This window comes from Homarus americanus, unplaced genomic scaffold (assembly GCF_018991925.1).
Source record: "Homarus americanus isolate GMGI-L3 unplaced genomic scaffold, GMGI_Hamer_2.0 scaffold367, whole genome shotgun sequence".
Taxonomy (NCBI): Eukaryota; Metazoa; Arthropoda; class Malacostraca; order Decapoda; family Nephropidae; genus Homarus; species Homarus americanus.
Window position 1 is genome coordinate 3,800,242 of NW_024743709.1, and position 17,223 is coordinate 3,817,464.

Sequence of the window (17,223 nt, forward strand, 5' to 3'; positions counted from 1 at the left end):
TATGTCCTTATTTGGATTTTCGCTCCCCACAGATACTTCAAAAAGTCGTAAATGGTAACTACGTCAATAAAAATGTAAAATACCAGTAAAAGTGACTGAATTAACGTAGTAATAATGTCGGGAACTGTACGTCAAGTTGTTCGGATTCCGACGATGTTTGGAACTACGTATCTTTGTGAGGCCGCATTTCCTGCACTGGTTTGCTGTCAAGACCAAATACAGAAACAAGCTGAACGTTGAAGGGGACTTGCGCTGTGATCTGTCTGGCACGCGGCACGTATTCAGGATCTGGTAGCTCAGAGGCAATGACAAAAATCTCACTAAATATGTTGTGTATTAACGAGTTGCTTATACAGACTCTTTTGAATAATTAAAGTTATTACAGTAACGAATGAAAAAATAGTTTATCAATTTTCCTATTTAATTCAAGAGGAAATTGTTTAAGAATATTTAGATTTAGATTTTTATATGAAGGAGGGAGGGTGACGTGCAGATGAGGGCTAACTGCTATAGGGGGCACGACCCTAAAAAGGTTAAGAACCACTGGTTTAGATCTTCATTCTCAATAAAGATTAAAAATGCCACTAGTTGTTTCACTGCCCAAAGATGATTATTATCCTCTGATCATAACACTTAACACCTGTCCAAGAGCTTCACTAATAACTGATACACCTGTTCTATAGTGTTTACAATGATGATGATATCCATTAAGCTGAAGTTTACCAAGATAACCAGCAACATGGAGAACACCTGTCTGTGAACTGTCCCGGTAATGAACACATCTGTCCTACGATCATATAAATACTAAACACATCCGTCCTAGGATAACAAGAGGTCCTGAACTCACCTGTACTGTATGAAGGATCACAGTAATATCGTACACACACATATTCTGGTCTAAACACTCCACTCCACCCCAACGTGTTAACGCGACCACGGTAGTAACAACACTGGCAGCAGTTTGAACCTTCCGCAAAGGTAGTCGAGATTACCATTGTCTCATTCATGTGAAACGGTTTGGATTTTGACTCAATCTACCTCAGTTTTATGCCACACAGTTACTCAGGATCAATGGTATTATTTGGTGTAGTTATAATTAAAGGTATACATAGATAAATGTTAATAAAGTGATGTTTGTGTAATACTGCTGAGTAATATTTTCTACACAAGTCATCACTGGATTCGAACCTCTGAAACACCTGAGACATAAAACCATCGGGGCTTCAAAGTGTTGTTCATTACCCGACGAGAGGAACATACATCAGAAGATCGTCGGCGAGAGAACATTTTACATAATTATTTTTTCGTCTAAGTAAACATTTTGAACAATGTAAATAAAGGAACACTATCAACATTATCAAAACACAAACATTACCACAAACATATAAAACTATTATTGAACATTTCCTCTTCTTTCAATATTGTTAAGTTAGATATATTACACAAACCTGACATAATAAGCTTAACAAAACAAACCCACTCGGAACAAGGAGGAGGAGGAGATGAACAACCTAACAAGCAGACCATCTTGTGTACTATAAGTCCTAACAACCCAATTATCCTGTATAACCTTTCACCATAGTTTAAAAACAATAAAGTTCACTGGTTTTATTTTCCTGAACGGTTTCTAAATATTGAATCAATTACCTGTACAAGTATAAATGTAAACACTCATTAACGCCGCCATTACAAGTTAATATTTTTATTACATTGTTAAATATTCTTATATATTTATTGTGGTATAATTCCAGAGATGAGGTTATAGTCTTCAGGTCTATAATGGTGATAAATTATAGGTGTTTTTTTCTGTTCATAGACATTATTGAGTCAAGGAGAAGTTTATTTATGACGTAGTGCTGTACCAACGAGAGAGAGACGAAACTTTCCTTCACTCTCACTTTTCACGTCTTTATGAGTGCGTCTAGTTTGTTGTGTAGTCATGGTAAAAAGAACCAGCAATGCGAGAGATCTAGTCCCTTATTATGACCACCTAAGACACGTTGGTCACTGTGTAGACTAGATCATATCCACCAAACATTGTGTATACTAGATCACATACACTAGGGTTTGTTTACATTTTACTGGAGTTCTACAGTCATTTTTTTTTTCATGGTAGTATAGATTGTCATCGCCCTGATTTTTGTACCACGATACAACTATTTTTTATATAGTTTAAATAAATAAACATTAATGACGAGAAAAGGAACACGAATTGCTTAGGAAGATATTTATTGGTTCAAAGTCACGAGGAAGTAATGTAAAGTGAGTTTATCTTCAGGAGAGGTTGTGAGTTGGTTATTCATCACAACATGTCGTATAATGAAGAACCTCACTTTAGATAAAAAGCTTCACAGGATCTCTATTGTAGAAGTTCCTGACGGAGAGCAGCTCGAGGCCCAGCACTACCAGGGCCAGAAGATGACCCCCAGCCAGCAGTACAAACATTCCCTGTAACACACATGACAAAATATCAACAAAAACCTCTACTACCAACTAACACTTATACTACAATGGCTATATAACTTATAACTATTAAAATACCACCAGGATTATATATCAACCTTCTATATGGATGTGTGAGTTATATATTACGTTATATTAGCAGCTAAATGGGATGGAATGTATAGTGTGTCCCAGAAAAAATTCCCTTCCTTCCTGCCTGCTCCCTCCCTGCCTGCTCCCTCCCTGCCTGCTCCTTGAGACACTGTGAGTTGTTGGGAGGGAAGTAGAGTGGCAGGGAGCAAGCAGGGAGGGAGGGAGGTAAGGAACAGGCAGGGACATTTTTCTGGGACACCCTACTTACCATAGTCTACCATAGTGTAATGTAAAGCTGGTATTCTGAGTTAAAGTGATGAGGGTTATTGATATTACCCAGAGGTTGGTGAGTGAGAGGGAGGTGTTGATGGTGATGGTGGTGGGAGCGTTGACACAGGAGGTGGAGTTAGGTATGGTAGAGGACATCCAGTGACCATACAGACCAGCCCCCGTCACCGACCTGATCCTACACGACGTAAACATTCAAGTAAACACAACAGAGACTCAATACATTTGGTTCCCCTTATGATGAGACTAACTTATATGATGTGACGAAGTTTTATAAATAACTACAACGAATAATGATATTTTATATAGATGTTATACAGAAAGATGATGTTTAAAACTCATAGAATAAAGACAGAGATGCTGGATGCTCTTGGTTTAGTGGCGTGTGTGTACCTTTCATTTAAAGAGAGGAGTAAGGGACTGTTCTTCTGGCCAATCATACAGAACATGAAGGGTAAAAAGATCTCCTTAGATGCGTAGAAGTCACACCGACCTGTAGATACCAGAGAGAGATATTGTAACTTACAAATTTGACTCACCTAAGGTATACACGTATCTCCAACATGTAAAAGCACTTGATGAAAATAACTGTATATAGTGTAGTTAAAGATGACCTGTATTGGAGAAGTCTTGAGCCATGAGGACCTTGCCACTGAGGTCTTCACCCAGGAAGACGTGTGTGCCCAGCCTCACCAACTCGTCCCGCATGTAAGTATACTCGGTGCTCTTCACGTACATGATGCGACCTGCCTTCTCCGTGTCCATCACCTCCCGGAAGATGCCCGACTCAGCTGACTTAGTATAAAGAAAATAATAATAATGATAGTGTTAGTAAAAGGTTAGGTTAGGTTAGGTTAGGGAAGGATAACATTCGGAGGGAAGAAGGGAGGGAGGAAGCGGTGATTTAATGCCCCCCCCCCAAAAAAAAATAAATAAAAACTGACAGTAAGATAGAACTAAGAAAATTATGTACAAGGGAAATTCCAAGACAGAATCAATATCACGTTGAGAAAGTGATGTGTACACGACTCTCCTACCACCTCACTTGGTACTGCGTCTCAACCCCAGAAAGTATTACCAACACAAATCAAATCACCAACAGCCAGATATAATGGTAAAAGTATTAGTATAAAAAATATTTACAAAGTGAGAGTAAATAATTAAACACTAGGGACTTACTTTCAAGTACTGGACATAAGCTGTGTTAGCCTCCCAGATCATGGTGATGGAGTGTTCGTTCAGGAGGTCTCTCAGAGTCTGGAGGGGCTGAGGGATGTATCTCACCGCCAGGAGGGACATGAGAGTACCTGAGTAGCTCTGTGTTAACACCAGAGTCATCAGGAGCCAGCCACCCAGCACCAGTCTCTCCCACCACCAGACAAGAGGCTGTTGGACGTCTGCAGGAAGGTAACACTGGGACATAATCATAACCTAAACCTAACCTAACCTAACCTAAACCTAACCTAACCTAGCCCTAACCTAACCTAAACCTAACCTATTATTTTGAGTGTGTTTCCTATTAGTTTGACTGTGTTTCCTATTAGCTTGAGTGTGTTTCCTATTAGCTTGAGTGTGTTTCCTATTAGCTTGAGTGTGTTTCCTATTAACCCATACAGTTGTGAAGTGCTATGAAGGAGGAACAGGTAAACAGGTAATAGCGTCGCCACTACTCACCCTGATGTAACAACACACACAAATAATCGTATATCGTATTCAATAGCCACAGTCCATTGCGTGCGTCATGAGGTGGGGAACAGATATACAGGAGGAGATTGGCGAAGAACACCACCAGCAGCGCCATCAGGATCGACACCCACACTAAGGGCGCCAAGGGTAAGAAGAAGCCCCATGGATCTATCTCTGGACGCCCTCGACCTGCCATGATCCTAGCGTAGTCTATGAGTATTGGTCGAGTGAAGTCAACCATCTCGGCTCGTGTAGCGCTGATACCGAAGGGCCCGAGACCGAGATCAGCCTCCTGTAACCAAGAAAGATAACATGTTAACGAGGTATATATGGTAAATGGTAATAAAGTTGATATACAGATTATATAAAGGATTTTAAAATACAGTATAACATGGCATTCAGGGTCAGGAGTTAAGGGGGTAGTTGTAGTCCCTGTTGTTGTCAGATGTCCTTTACTGGGTCTCATTTGCTGGATTAAAATGGCCTTGTTGTGTCACTCACCTGCCTACCCACCATGCCCACCATACCCGTCCAGGTCCCATCAGGCTGCTTAGCTCCCCAGGATCCATCAGGAGGTCGTCTGAAGATGTACCTGGAGAGCCATACGACACCTGCTGTTATGGCGGCATTATTATTGAAGCATTCCTGTTTGTTTTTATTAAACTATCGTTATCAACAAAACTACTAAGGTTGAGTGTATGAGTGAGAGACATGAACTCACGTAAAGTTGAGTGTGTGGGTGAGAGAGATGAACTCACGTAAAGTTGAGTGTGTGGGTGAGAGAGATGAACTCACGTAAAGTTGAGTGTGTGAGTGAGAGAGATGAACTCACGTAAAGTTGAGTGTGTGGGTGAGAGAGATGAACTCACGTAAAGTTGAGTGTGTGGGTGAGAGAGATGAACTCACGTAAAGTTGAGTGTGTGGGTGAGAGAGATGAACTCACGTAAAGTTGAGTGTGTGGGTGAGAGAGATGAACTCACGTAAAGTTGAGTGTGTGGGTGAGAGAGATGAACCCCTAATGCAGTTGAGGTGTGAGTGGAGAGAGATGAACTCACGCAAAGTTGAGTGTGTGGGTGAGAGAGATGAACTCACGTAAAGTTGAGTGTGTGAGTGAGAGAGAGATGAACTGCTTGAGTGTGAGTGAGAGAGATGAACCCACGTGCAGTTGGAGTGTGTGGGTGAGAGAGATGAACCTTCACGTAAAGTTGGAGTGTGAGTGAGAGAGATGAACTCACGTAAAGTTGAGTGTGTGAGTGAGAGAGATGAACTCACGTAAAGTTGAGTGTGTGGGTGAGAGAGATGAACTCACGTAAAGTTGAGTGTGTGGGTGAGAGAGATGAACTCACGTAAAGTTGAGTGTGTGGGTGAGAGAGATGAACTCACGTAAAGTTGAGTGTGTGGGTGAGAGAGATGAACTCACGTAAAGTTGAGTGTGTGGGTGAGAGAGATGAACTCACGTGCTGAGTGTGTGGGTGAGAGAGGTGAACTCACGTAAAGTTGAGTGTGTGGGTGAGAGAGGTGAACTCACGTAAAGTTGAGTGTGTGGGTGAGAGAGATGAACTCACGTAAAGTTGAGTGTGTGGGTGAGAGAGATGAACTCACGTAAAGTTGAGTGTGTGAGTGAGAGAGATGAACTCACGTAAAGTTGAGTGTGTGGGTGAGAGAGATGAACTCACGTAAAGTTGAGTGTGTGAGTGAGAGAGATGAACTCACGTAAAGTTGAGTGTGTGGGTGAGAGATGAACTCACGTAAAGTTGAGTGTGTTGGCCAGGAGGTGGAGGAGCTCGGCCATGGGTCCCGCGAAGGAGAGCGACCGTCCAGGCGCCTCAGTCGCCTTGACCAACACGTGAGGCTGAAACTCCTCCGCCGCCACCACCAACTGCGGCCGATGGACGAACCTGCCACCACAACACACCTCTCACATTACCTGGTTGATACCTGCATCATTAACCTGCCACCACAACACACCTCTCACATTACCTGGTTGATACCTGCATCATTAACCTGCCACCCCAACACACCTCTCACACTACCTGGTTTATACCTGTATAATTAACCGCCACCACAACACACCTCACACACTACCCAAAGTGATACCTGCATCATTAACCCGCCACCACAACACACCTTCCCTCACACTACCTGGCTGGATACCTGCATCATTAACCTGCCACCACAACACACCCTCACACTACCCGGCTTTTCGATACCTGCATCATTAACCGCCACCACAACACACCTCTCTCACACTACCTGGTTGATACCTGTATAATTAACCTGCCACCACAACACACCTCTCTCTCACACTACCTGGTTGATACTCAGACATCATTAACCTGCCACCACAACACACCTCTCACACTACCTGGTTGATACCTGCATCATTAACCCGCCACCACAACACACCTCTCACACTACCTGGTTGATACCTGCATCATTAACTCCGCCACCACAACACACCTCTCACACTACCTGGTTGATACCTGCATCATTAACCTGCCACCACAACACACCTCTCACACTACCTGGGTGATACCTGCATCATTAACCTGCCACCACAACACACCTCTCACACTACCTGGCTGATACCTGCATCAGCTAACCCGCCACCACAACACACCTCTCACACTACCTGGTTGGATACCCGCACTCACAACCCGCCACCACAACACACCTCTCACACTACCTGGTTGGATACCTGCATCATTAACCTGCCACCACAACACACCTCTCACACTACCTGGGTGATACCTGCATCATTAACCTGCCACCACAACACACCTCTCACACTACCTGGGTGATACCTGCATCATTAACCTGCCACCACAACACACCTCTCACACTACCTGGTTGATACCTGCATCATTAACCTGCCACCACAACACACCTCTCACACTACCTGGTTGATACCTGCATCATTAACCTGCCACCACAACACACCTCTCACACTACCCATATCAGGGCCTGGGGGGGGGATATAATAATAATAATAATAATAATAATAATAATAATAATAATAATAATAAATTAATATCAATTAATACAAATATTAAAAGAAAAAATATTATATATATATATATATATATATATATATATATATATATATATATATATATATATATATATATATATATATATATATATGTGTGTGTGTGTGTGTGTGTGTGTGTGTGTGCAAATAAATCAATGTAGGTGCGCGTGATCCAAGTATATGCTGATAACCACAAAGAGTGAGAAACGATATATATTATGTATGTTGTGTTGTCAAAGTAAGAGAAACAATTGAGACCTGCAATTGTGTGTAAATGAGACAGAAAGTCAGATCAGCAACCTGGGACTTGGTCACAATTTTCGTGATGCCTACTGCTTGCTAACTATTAAGTGTTACTGTTCCTATTAAGTTCTACGTCATTGTTCAGTAATGTACAATATATGAATAACTAGCAAAACCTTTAAGTAATTTATATTGAATCGTTAATACTGATTTTCCACTAACCCTGGGTCGAGTGAGTGTCATCATCCTGGCTATTACAGGTGAGGAAATGGCTTCTATCACTATGAGGGGAATTTATCACTCGCAGTCTATTACAGGTGAATGGTTCTTTACGAGTAGAGCCAATTAACCTGGACTATCTAAGGTGTACAGGTGTGGTCTGGTGTTGAGGTGAGTGTGGGTTGTTACCAGGTAGATTTTATTATTATTATTATTATTATTATTATTATTATTATTATTATTATTATCCCCGGTACGTATAAATGTTGCCGATGTTTTAGGAGTATAAGAGTATCAGCTCACCTGGTAAACTTATCAGGGAAGAGCTGGAGGGGTGAGGTCAGCTGGAGGCCTCGTTCATGTGTCCAAGTTGCCACCTTCACCCCGCTGGCTCCTGGTGGGCTGTAGGGCAGGAACAGGTACACACTACACCTGTACGGGCAGAGGGTACGTCAATAGTGTTTCTGGATTATGCATTGTTATATTACACCAAATATCGTGTTATTATTTACCTGGAGGGCACAGCTGACGGTCACCAGGAGGAGCAACATGGCGGCTGGTCATTACCTGGGGGTAACCGGAGGTGTCGTCCAGGAGGAGCAACATGGCGGCTGGTCATTACCTGGGGTAACCGGAGGTGTCGTCCAGGATGAGCAACATGGCGGCTGGTCATTACCTGGGGTAACCGGAGGTGTCGTCCAGGAGGAGCAACATGGCGGCTGGTCATTACCTGGGGTAACCGGAGGTGTCGTCCAGGAGGAGCAACATGGCGGCTGGACCTGGGGTAACCGGAGGTGTCGTCCAGGAGGAGCACATGGCGGCTGGTCATTACCTGGGGTAACCGGAGGTGTCGTCCAGGAGGAGCAACATGGCGGCTGGTCATTACCTGGGGTAACCGGAGGTGTCGTCCAGGAGGAGCAACATGGCGGCTGGTCATTACCTGGGGTAACCGGAGGTGTCGTCCAGGAGGAGCAACATGGCGGCTGGTCATTACCTGGGGTAACCGGAGGTGTCGTCCAGGAGGAGCAACATGGCGGCTGGTCATTACCTGGGGTAACCGGAGGTGTCGTCCAGGATCACGGCGGCTGGGGCGGAGGTGTCGTCCAGGAGGAGCAACATGGCGGCTGGTCATTACCTGGGGTAACCGGAGGTGTCGTCCAGGATGAGCAACATGGCGGCTGGTCATTACCTGGGGTAACCGGAGGTGTCGTCCAGGAGGAGCAACATGGCGTTCATCATGGAGAAGGAGGTGTGGAGGTGGCGGAGGTGAGAGAGAGGCCGGCGGGTGACGGCCAGGAGCCTGTTGGTCCACACCAGGAGGCGGCCCTTGAAGATCCACTCAGCCGAGGCGGCGAGGAAGGCTGAGTCGTCGCTCACCACCACCACCGTCACGCACCACGACACCTGTCTCACCTGTTGATGTGTACCTGTTATTAGTTATGTGTCCTGCCTCACTGTCCTGCCTGCCTCACTGTCCTGCCCGCCCACTGTCCTGCCTCACTGTCCTGCCTCACTATCCTACCTCACTGTCCTACCTCACTATCCTACCTCACTATCCTACCTCACTACCCTACCTCACTGTCCTGCCTCAGTGCCCTACCTCACTGCCCTACCTCACTGTCCTACCATATTATCTGTGTGTGAGTGCGTCTTAGTATTCGTCAATATTCTCCATTATCCAACTTGATGCAACATAAAGTAATTTCAATACTTAATCTCTGCATTACTGTCTGCATGAATAACCTATGACAGTCCCCAGTTCTTGGTACCACACACACACACACACACGCGCGCGCGCACAACACACACACACACACACCTGAATAGTTAATCATGCTGGAAAGTTGCTGTTTATTTAATTGTCTTATTACATTCCTTGGCTGTCTCCAGGAGTGTGACTTTAGGTTAGGTTAGGTTTGGTTAGGTTTGGTTAGGTTAGGTTTTATTATCTGAAAATTGCAGTGGAAAGTAGCGAAAGTTTCTTGGTACACAAAGTTGATAAAAGGTGTTTGTCATTCCTCACTCACAGATATGTCTCATAAAACTCATACAAACACACACCAATAGACAGCGAGGTGAGTGAGGCAGCTGTGGTACACTTAGACACGTGTGAAAAATATTTGGATGCTTAGCCCCACACACCTGCCACTGCACCCACCCACCTGTTACTACACCCACACCTGTATTAAACACCTACCCGTCGAGCCTGGGCCACCAGCCGGGACAGCAGCGCCTCCGTCATGTTTGGACTTTTGCCTTCTGCTGCCACCTGGAACACCGTCACCCCCCAGGGGGCTCCCAGCCCTCCCAGCTCCTGAAGTGACAAAATAACACCAACTGAAGCTCAGTGTTATAGTAAAGTAGTGTTACCTGTGGCCAGGTAATATAAGAACACAGGTGAAGGTGCAGTAGTGTTACCTGTGGCCAGGTAATATAAGAACACAGGTGAAGGTGCAGTAGTGTTACCTGTGGCCAGGTAATATAATAACACAGGTGAAGGTGCAGTAGTGTTACCTGTGGCCAGGTAATATAATAACACAGGTGAAGGTGCAGTAGTGTTGACTCACCGTGAACACAGTGGTGGAGGAGGTGGTGCCGTCTGTGAGGAGGATGACGGAGCAGCGAGGCCGCCACACTGTGGCCGCCACAGCCGCCACAGCCGCCCCCGCCACGCTCAGCGTCTCTCCCGCACCTGAGGAACACAATAACTTGAAGTAATTTCACTGAACAGAGAAAAAGGGGCAACACTTTATCTGCGTCTAGAAAGACTGTATTGAGCCAACATGGTTCTCTGTGGCTAAAAGAGTATATCAGTCTTGTGTGAATAAATTATCTCGGTGTGAGTATTATACCTGTAAGAAAATTCTCAGTGGCAATCAAGTTGATGAACACCATCTGTGTGGTATCACTGAGCATTACTGACAATACCTAGACGTGTATGTTGCTTGTGTTGTCACCGTGAGGGCGAGGCAGCTGGGCGACAGTCAGTAACAAAACTTACCATCAGGGCGAGGCAGCTGGGCGACAGTCAGGCAGACAGTGACAATCAGGTACAACAGCAGTGAGGCCACACCCGACATCATTTATGTCCTCCACGTCCACACCGCGGCTGTCAGGACACACCACAACAAGAACTAAAAATTATTCACAGGTACTCAGAAGAGACTATAAGTGCCATAATAAAAATTTCCCTTTTTTTAGTTGTGTCAGGTACAGTGAGAGACGCATTGCAGAGAACAGCGCGAGTCCCTGTAATTATCCTAGTAATTCGTGACTCTCTGTAGCGACACTTGTCTTGTAACAGCCCTAGTGGTAGTTATGCTACGAGGAACAAAAATTACTAAACATTGACATGCCATCTATTGGAAAAAAATCTGTAATAAAAGATTCTGTACCCAAATATACACGTTCACGCCACCTATAACGCACGTAGAAGGTTAGTGTGTTGTGTTCTCCATAGATGGTGTGGGTACAGACTTCTGGCTATGAATCTCTTAAATAATTAAATCGTTCTGTCTAGTCTTCTATTATGCCGTAACAATAAAATGTACGAGTATCCCCTATAATATATTAATCGCAGAAAATGGAAAGTGTTAATGGGGAAACTATGATATCCTGGGCTCTCTTGAGGTTTAACTAGAAAAACGAGGAGACATTTGAGACAAGACGGTACACGGGTAAAAAAGTTTCTTAGGTGTATGGGAGAGGAATAATAGGATATAGGTACAGTACTTTCGACCAATATTACCAGGACCAAGGGTTAAATATTAGTCAAACATGGACCTTTGAAAATTGACTATCGTACTTTGTAGTGGTTGGACTAAAGAACGAATTGAAGATGATATGGTGGGTTAGACAAGGTGTGAAACGATTTGTCAGAGAACTAAAGTGGCATGAAAGGACATTATGTTTCCTTTACGTCTATTACTGTATGATTATTTCTTTGCATATTCATTGACAATTAATATTAGTTGACTTTGTTAAGTTAATGTGTCCCATTTACATACCTCTCTCTCTCTCTCTCTCTCTCTTTTCTCGTTGCTCTCTCTCCATTTCTCTTTCCCTCACTCTTCCTCTTCTTCACTCTTTCTCTCCTTCACTCTCTCTCAGAAACCCCCCCCCCTCTCTCTCTCTCCCTCTCACTTCCCATGTCGTTTCTGCTTCGTGTTTCCCTCGTGAATTATTAAACACAAACATTGCCTCACACCTCACTAGGCACTCCCGAGAGTGCTTTTTCTCATGCTTTGAATAATTTATGAATTACATTTTACTTATGAATATCCAAATGTGCGGTGGCCGAGTGGTTACAACACACACTACCTCTCCTGGTGGTCCACTGGTTCGCACCCTTAGCCCCCCCCCAACCTGTTAATGGGTACAGTATCTGACCTTAGAGCTAGTGAAGCAAAGGCTGTCAAGTACAGTGCCGGTCTCGCTGCCTCCTTCTGTACCGTAGTTTAGTATGCAGTGTACTGTATCCTCACTGCCTGTCATAGAACATCAACACACTGTTTGTTTGATTTTGGTTTCATGAATTTTTATACCTCGTCTCATATTTGTTTTTGTTTTTTCATTATCAAATTGATTCATCTTCGTTCACTGTACAGTCACCTGCACTTATACCTGGTACAGTGGCTGGTGTATTTTGTGAGACGTGGCAACTCTGTGGAATACTTATCTAGCATCTTGAGTCTGTCTACCATTACTTAAGTTTTAGCACGATGTAAATAAACACACAGTTGCCACATCTCACAAAATACACCAGCCACTGTACCAGATATAAGTGTAGTCAACTGTACATATAAAGAGAGAAAACGGGAATAATAGAGCCAATGTTCTCAGACAAGATACGAGGGTAGACTTAAGTAGTTCCTTTAAATATTGACTTTTAGCGTCTGGCAACACGTCTTAGGATGAATGATGATGTTGTTCTACTCAGGCAAGGATGTGTGTTTGGGGCCGACCGTGTTCTGGTTCATGAGGACATACACACAAACACAAATACACACATACACAAAAAACATACACATACAGTCACACACAATCAAAGTTACACAAAAGAAAATAATGTTAAGGAAAGTAAGAAAGTTAATGATATTCCACGACATATTACTTGATACTAAAGATACAGTTTTATACAATAGTTATCAGAGTCGCCCTAATGTTTAGGGTATCCCAGCAAAACGTATTTGGGATCTATGAATCTTGCTGGTGTTCTCTCTGTGGTGATTCGGGTATCGTCGTATCGTCTTGTAGCGCCCATCACTGACTCGGGTATCGTTTGTGGTGATTCGGGTATCGTCGTATCGTCCTTGTAGCGCCCATCACTAACGGTCACCACGACTAACGGAGAGACAACCTCCTCCCGTCAGAACCATCACTCCTGGCGACGTATCTCCTGAAAGCGGACACTGTGGGCGATTGGTTCACCTGCAGGAGATTATCTTGAGTGTTCGTGTATTTATTGAAGCGATCAGTGTTTACAAGCAAGGAGTGATATTGTCCCTCCAGGTAACTACGGGGAGGAACGGCGTTAGGTAACCAAGGGTGATATGAAGAAGCATCTAGGGCTGAACTACTCGAGGTATGACCGGGGTTATTCTGCTGCTGGTCTTGTGGGTTCTCCTCCTTCAGTAGTAAGCGAGGTCTTCCACTGCGAGTCTTGGTGCATAAGTTACCCTCTCGTTGCCACCGCCTGATCCACCTGTACACAGTTGTCACGCTCGTTCCCGTCTCGTTCGCGATCATCCGGACAGAGAAGCCGTCTTTCCACATCCAGATGAACTTAGCCCGGTCCTGTAAGTCTGTTATCCGGAAGTGGTGTCGTTGCATCATAGCTCTGTGTAAAACATCAAAAGTAGATTGATTCATCTTATCCGTACATGATGATTAGGTGTTAAATAAGACTTGTAAAATAATCGTAAATTTAACACAGACAGTCGTTGTGAAGTCTCTGGCCAAAGTCTAATGGCTTCGTCTTGGTACAGTCTGAAGGTGAACATTTTTCACCTCTGGCCGCCGGGTGTCGACTCTATATATCGACTTGGTTTATACTGTCATCCACCCGCCAGAACAACGCCTGTCAAGTTCTCTCATCCACTCTCACCCCGACTGCCTGGACCACCCTCACCTCTTCATCTACCACCCACCTCTGAGTTAAACCACTTTATCGCTCAGTGTCTACATATATACAGTCAGGGTCTAGTTAAGGTTGGGGGGGAGGGGGGGGGAGGGACCCTACGCCAGAGCGCTTGGGGCTCATGTAATCATCACCAACGGTATGTTTCTTGTGTCGGTAAATTATAATAATATTGGATTTCATCAACTAGAAGTATTTCTCTATTTAAAATTTTGTTCAGCACAAGATGATAAAATTAGTACAGTTAACGTGAACAGTAATATATTAGCTTTATTCATTATAAATATTTTATAGAAATAAATTATTAGTTTAGAATAATATTAACAGTGAAATACATGAGTAAAGAACTCGTAGATTTCTTCCGATATTATATTTCTAGTTCACACAAGATGACAAAAGGTTATTCACAACATCTTTGAAATTTAATGATGGTGAGAGATCAAACTGTTGAGAGAATACAAAGATTGTTGAACGTTTTGTCTGAGAGGCCTGACCTCCGCCTCACAAACTGAAACGCCGAGTGTCAGGAATATTGGCACTGTAGTCCTCACACTGGGGAAAGGGATGGGCACTGGGCAGACAGGAGGGCACTGGGGCTGGCACTCCTTGGGGCATGACTCCGAACATTGCTGGCAGTCAATAGTAAAGTGTATTATAGGTATTACTTGTGTGCAAATTGTTGATGAAAGATAACTAGGATTACCGCGCTGCTTGTTACCAAACCTAATGAAGTGATCAGCTATGAATCTGTTAAATTTGGTGAAGACTGACCATTGTGAGTGTACCTCTCATTGATGATTTTCTCTTAATTTGTAAAAGTAAAGTTTTTAATAACACAAGAGAATTTATCTTATTGTATTTCTGGATATGTGATACGAACAGAAAATGAACACTAAGCTTGGGAAGAGAAACACACACACACACACACACACACACACACACACACACACACACACACACACACACACACACACATACCCACACACACACACACACACACACCACCCCACACACACACACCACACACACACCACACATAAACCCACCACACACACACACACACACACCACACACACACATACACCCACACACACCCACCCACACACACACCCACCCACACACACACCCACACACACACACACACACTCACACACATACACACTCGTTTCATATATATTCATGTTCAGAAGAGTACCATGTGACATAATTTCTAAAACTCCAAATACAAAACTCACTGTAAAGACAAGAACAACAATAATGGGTCTTACAGCAGCGGTCCTTGACGACGGTGTTAACGGCAGCAGCTCCTCCAGTCTAGTGCCTCCTTTACCGCTCTGCTCCGCTATTTTATTACCTATAAGCACCACACACAGTCGTCACCTAACTCCCTATTGGTCGATTTTTTTATAGTATAAGGATGATTGGTCGCTGTAGCCAGAATACCAATGCTGTGATTGGTTCAGGTGAGGTACTGAGTACTGACGTGTTGAAGAAGATGACACGTGCGGGAGTCTATACACACGCTGCCAAAGTACGATAATAAACACCAACACCGAACTAAAATCTAAATTATCGTACATTAATTGTCTATTGTTTAACCCAACATGATTCACTTCGCTCATAAAAAAAACATCTAAGGTGATATTAGAAAAGGTTTATTTAAATATATTTCTTGTATTTATAATCGTATGAACTGTAAGGAATTCATATCTTATTTAGTTTTCATATTAATTGCGTTCCTCAACAGAAACTTCTCTCGTTGCATGTTGAGTCAAATTACAGATCACCAATGTACAGTCAGGTTAGGTCACATTACTTGTGTATGTCTCTCTGTGTATGGTGTATGTGTGTATCTGGTGTACGTGTGCATATGGTGTGTCCATACATAATACATCAGTAGCAGGAAGGCATACGATTATATGTACTGTTGTCTTTTTAAATTCAACATGAGTTCTAGATGGTGTCAAGGGGGATGTGTATGTGTGTATGTATGTGTATGTGTGTGTGTGTGTATGTGTGTATGTGTATGTATGTATGTGTGTGTACGTGTGTGTGTGTATCGACTAGATGAGTATGGTTAAACATCACTACAATAGGTAAATAATGTAACCCAAAAAATTATTAAATTGTAGATCGATTTATTTAAGACATACAATAACTAAATTAATAAAGTTTAAAAAGTAAAGTTAATTTATTTCATTTAGTATCAATAAAAAAAATATATTTATATATCGGGAAGTGGTGGTGGTGGTGGTGGTGGTGGTGGTGGTGGTGGGTGGTGGTGGTGGTGGTGGTGGTGGTGGTGGTGGTGGTGGTGGTGGTGGTGGTGGTGGTGGTGGTGGTGGTGGTGGTGGTGGTGGTGGGGTGGTGGTGTGGTGGTGGTGGTGGTGGTGGTGGTGGTGGTGGTGGTGGTGGTGGTGGTGGTGGTGGTGGTGGTGGTGGTGGGTGGTGGGTGGTGGTGGTGGTGGTGGTGGTGGTGGGTGGTGGTGGTGGTGGTGGTGGTGGTGGTGGTGGTGGTGGTGGTGGTGGTGGTGGTGGTGGTGGGTGGTGGTGGTGGTGGTGGTGGTGGTGGTGGTGGTGGTGGTGGTGGTGTGGTGGTGGTGGTGGTGGGTGGTGGTGGTGGTGGGTGGTGGTGTGGTGGTGGGTGGTGGTGGTGGTGGTGGTGGTGGTGGTGGTGGTGGTGGGTGGTGGTGGTGGTGGTGGTGGGTGGTGGTGGTGGTGGTGGTGGTGGTGGTGGTGGTGGTGGGTGGTGGTGGTGGTGGTGGTGGTGGTGGTGGTGGTGGTGGTGGTGGTGGTGGTGGTGGTGGTGGTGGTGGTGGTGGTGGTGGTGGTGGTGGTGGTGGTGGTGGTGTGGTGGTGGTGGTGGTGGTGTGTGGTGGTGGTGGTGGTGGTGGTGGTGGTGGTGGGTGGTGGTGGTGGTGGTGGTGGTGGTGGTGGTGGTGGTGGTGGTGTGGTGGTGGTGGTGGTGGTGGTGGTGGTGGTGGTGGTGGTGGTGGTGGTGGTGGTGGTGGTGGTGGTGGTGGTGGTGGTGGTGGTGGTGGTGGTGGGTGGTGGTGGTGGTGGGTGGTGGTGGTGGTGGTGG

The 17,223-nt window shown here is 44.5% G+C and overlaps 1 protein-coding gene across 1 annotated transcript; it reads right to left on the reverse strand.

Annotated features, from left to right (window-relative positions):
- Positions 1-2,212: 2,212 nt before the first annotated feature.
- LOC121877381 (probable glutamate receptor) lies at positions 2,213-15,754 on the reverse strand. Its single transcript, XM_042383121.1, has 14 exons — positions 15,410-15,754; positions 11,004-11,111; positions 10,570-10,694; positions 10,200-10,316; positions 9,192-9,415; positions 8,306-8,434; positions 6,258-6,407; positions 5,011-5,101; positions 4,498-4,801; positions 4,003-4,220; positions 3,438-3,618; positions 3,217-3,316; positions 2,872-3,001; positions 2,213-2,448 (listed from the first exon to the last, which is right to left on the reverse strand). The coding sequence occupies exons 2-14, from the start codon at positions 11,083-11,085 to the stop codon at positions 2,335-2,337; spliced, it is 1,965 nt and encodes a 654-aa protein (XP_042239055.1). The 5' UTR covers positions 11,086-11,111; positions 15,410-15,754; the 3' UTR covers positions 2,213-2,334.
- Between the last annotated feature and the right edge of the window lie 1,469 nt (positions 15,755-17,223).

Bases quoted from the DNA above. Each gene is read 5' to 3' on its own strand.
- LOC121877381 (XM_042383121.1), bottom strand. From the start codon at position 11,085: ATGATGTCGGGTGTGGCCTCACTGCTGTTGTACCTGATTGTCACTGTC. The intron at 6,408-8,305 runs GTGAGCTGATAC...TTGTGGTGGCAG, and splicing joins TTCCCTGATAAGTTTACCAG to GTTCGTCCATCGGCCGCAGT. The intron at 3,002-3,216 runs GTACACACACGC...TACGTCGTGTAG, and splicing joins CTCCTCTCTTTAAATGAAAG to GATCAGGTCGGTGACGGGGG.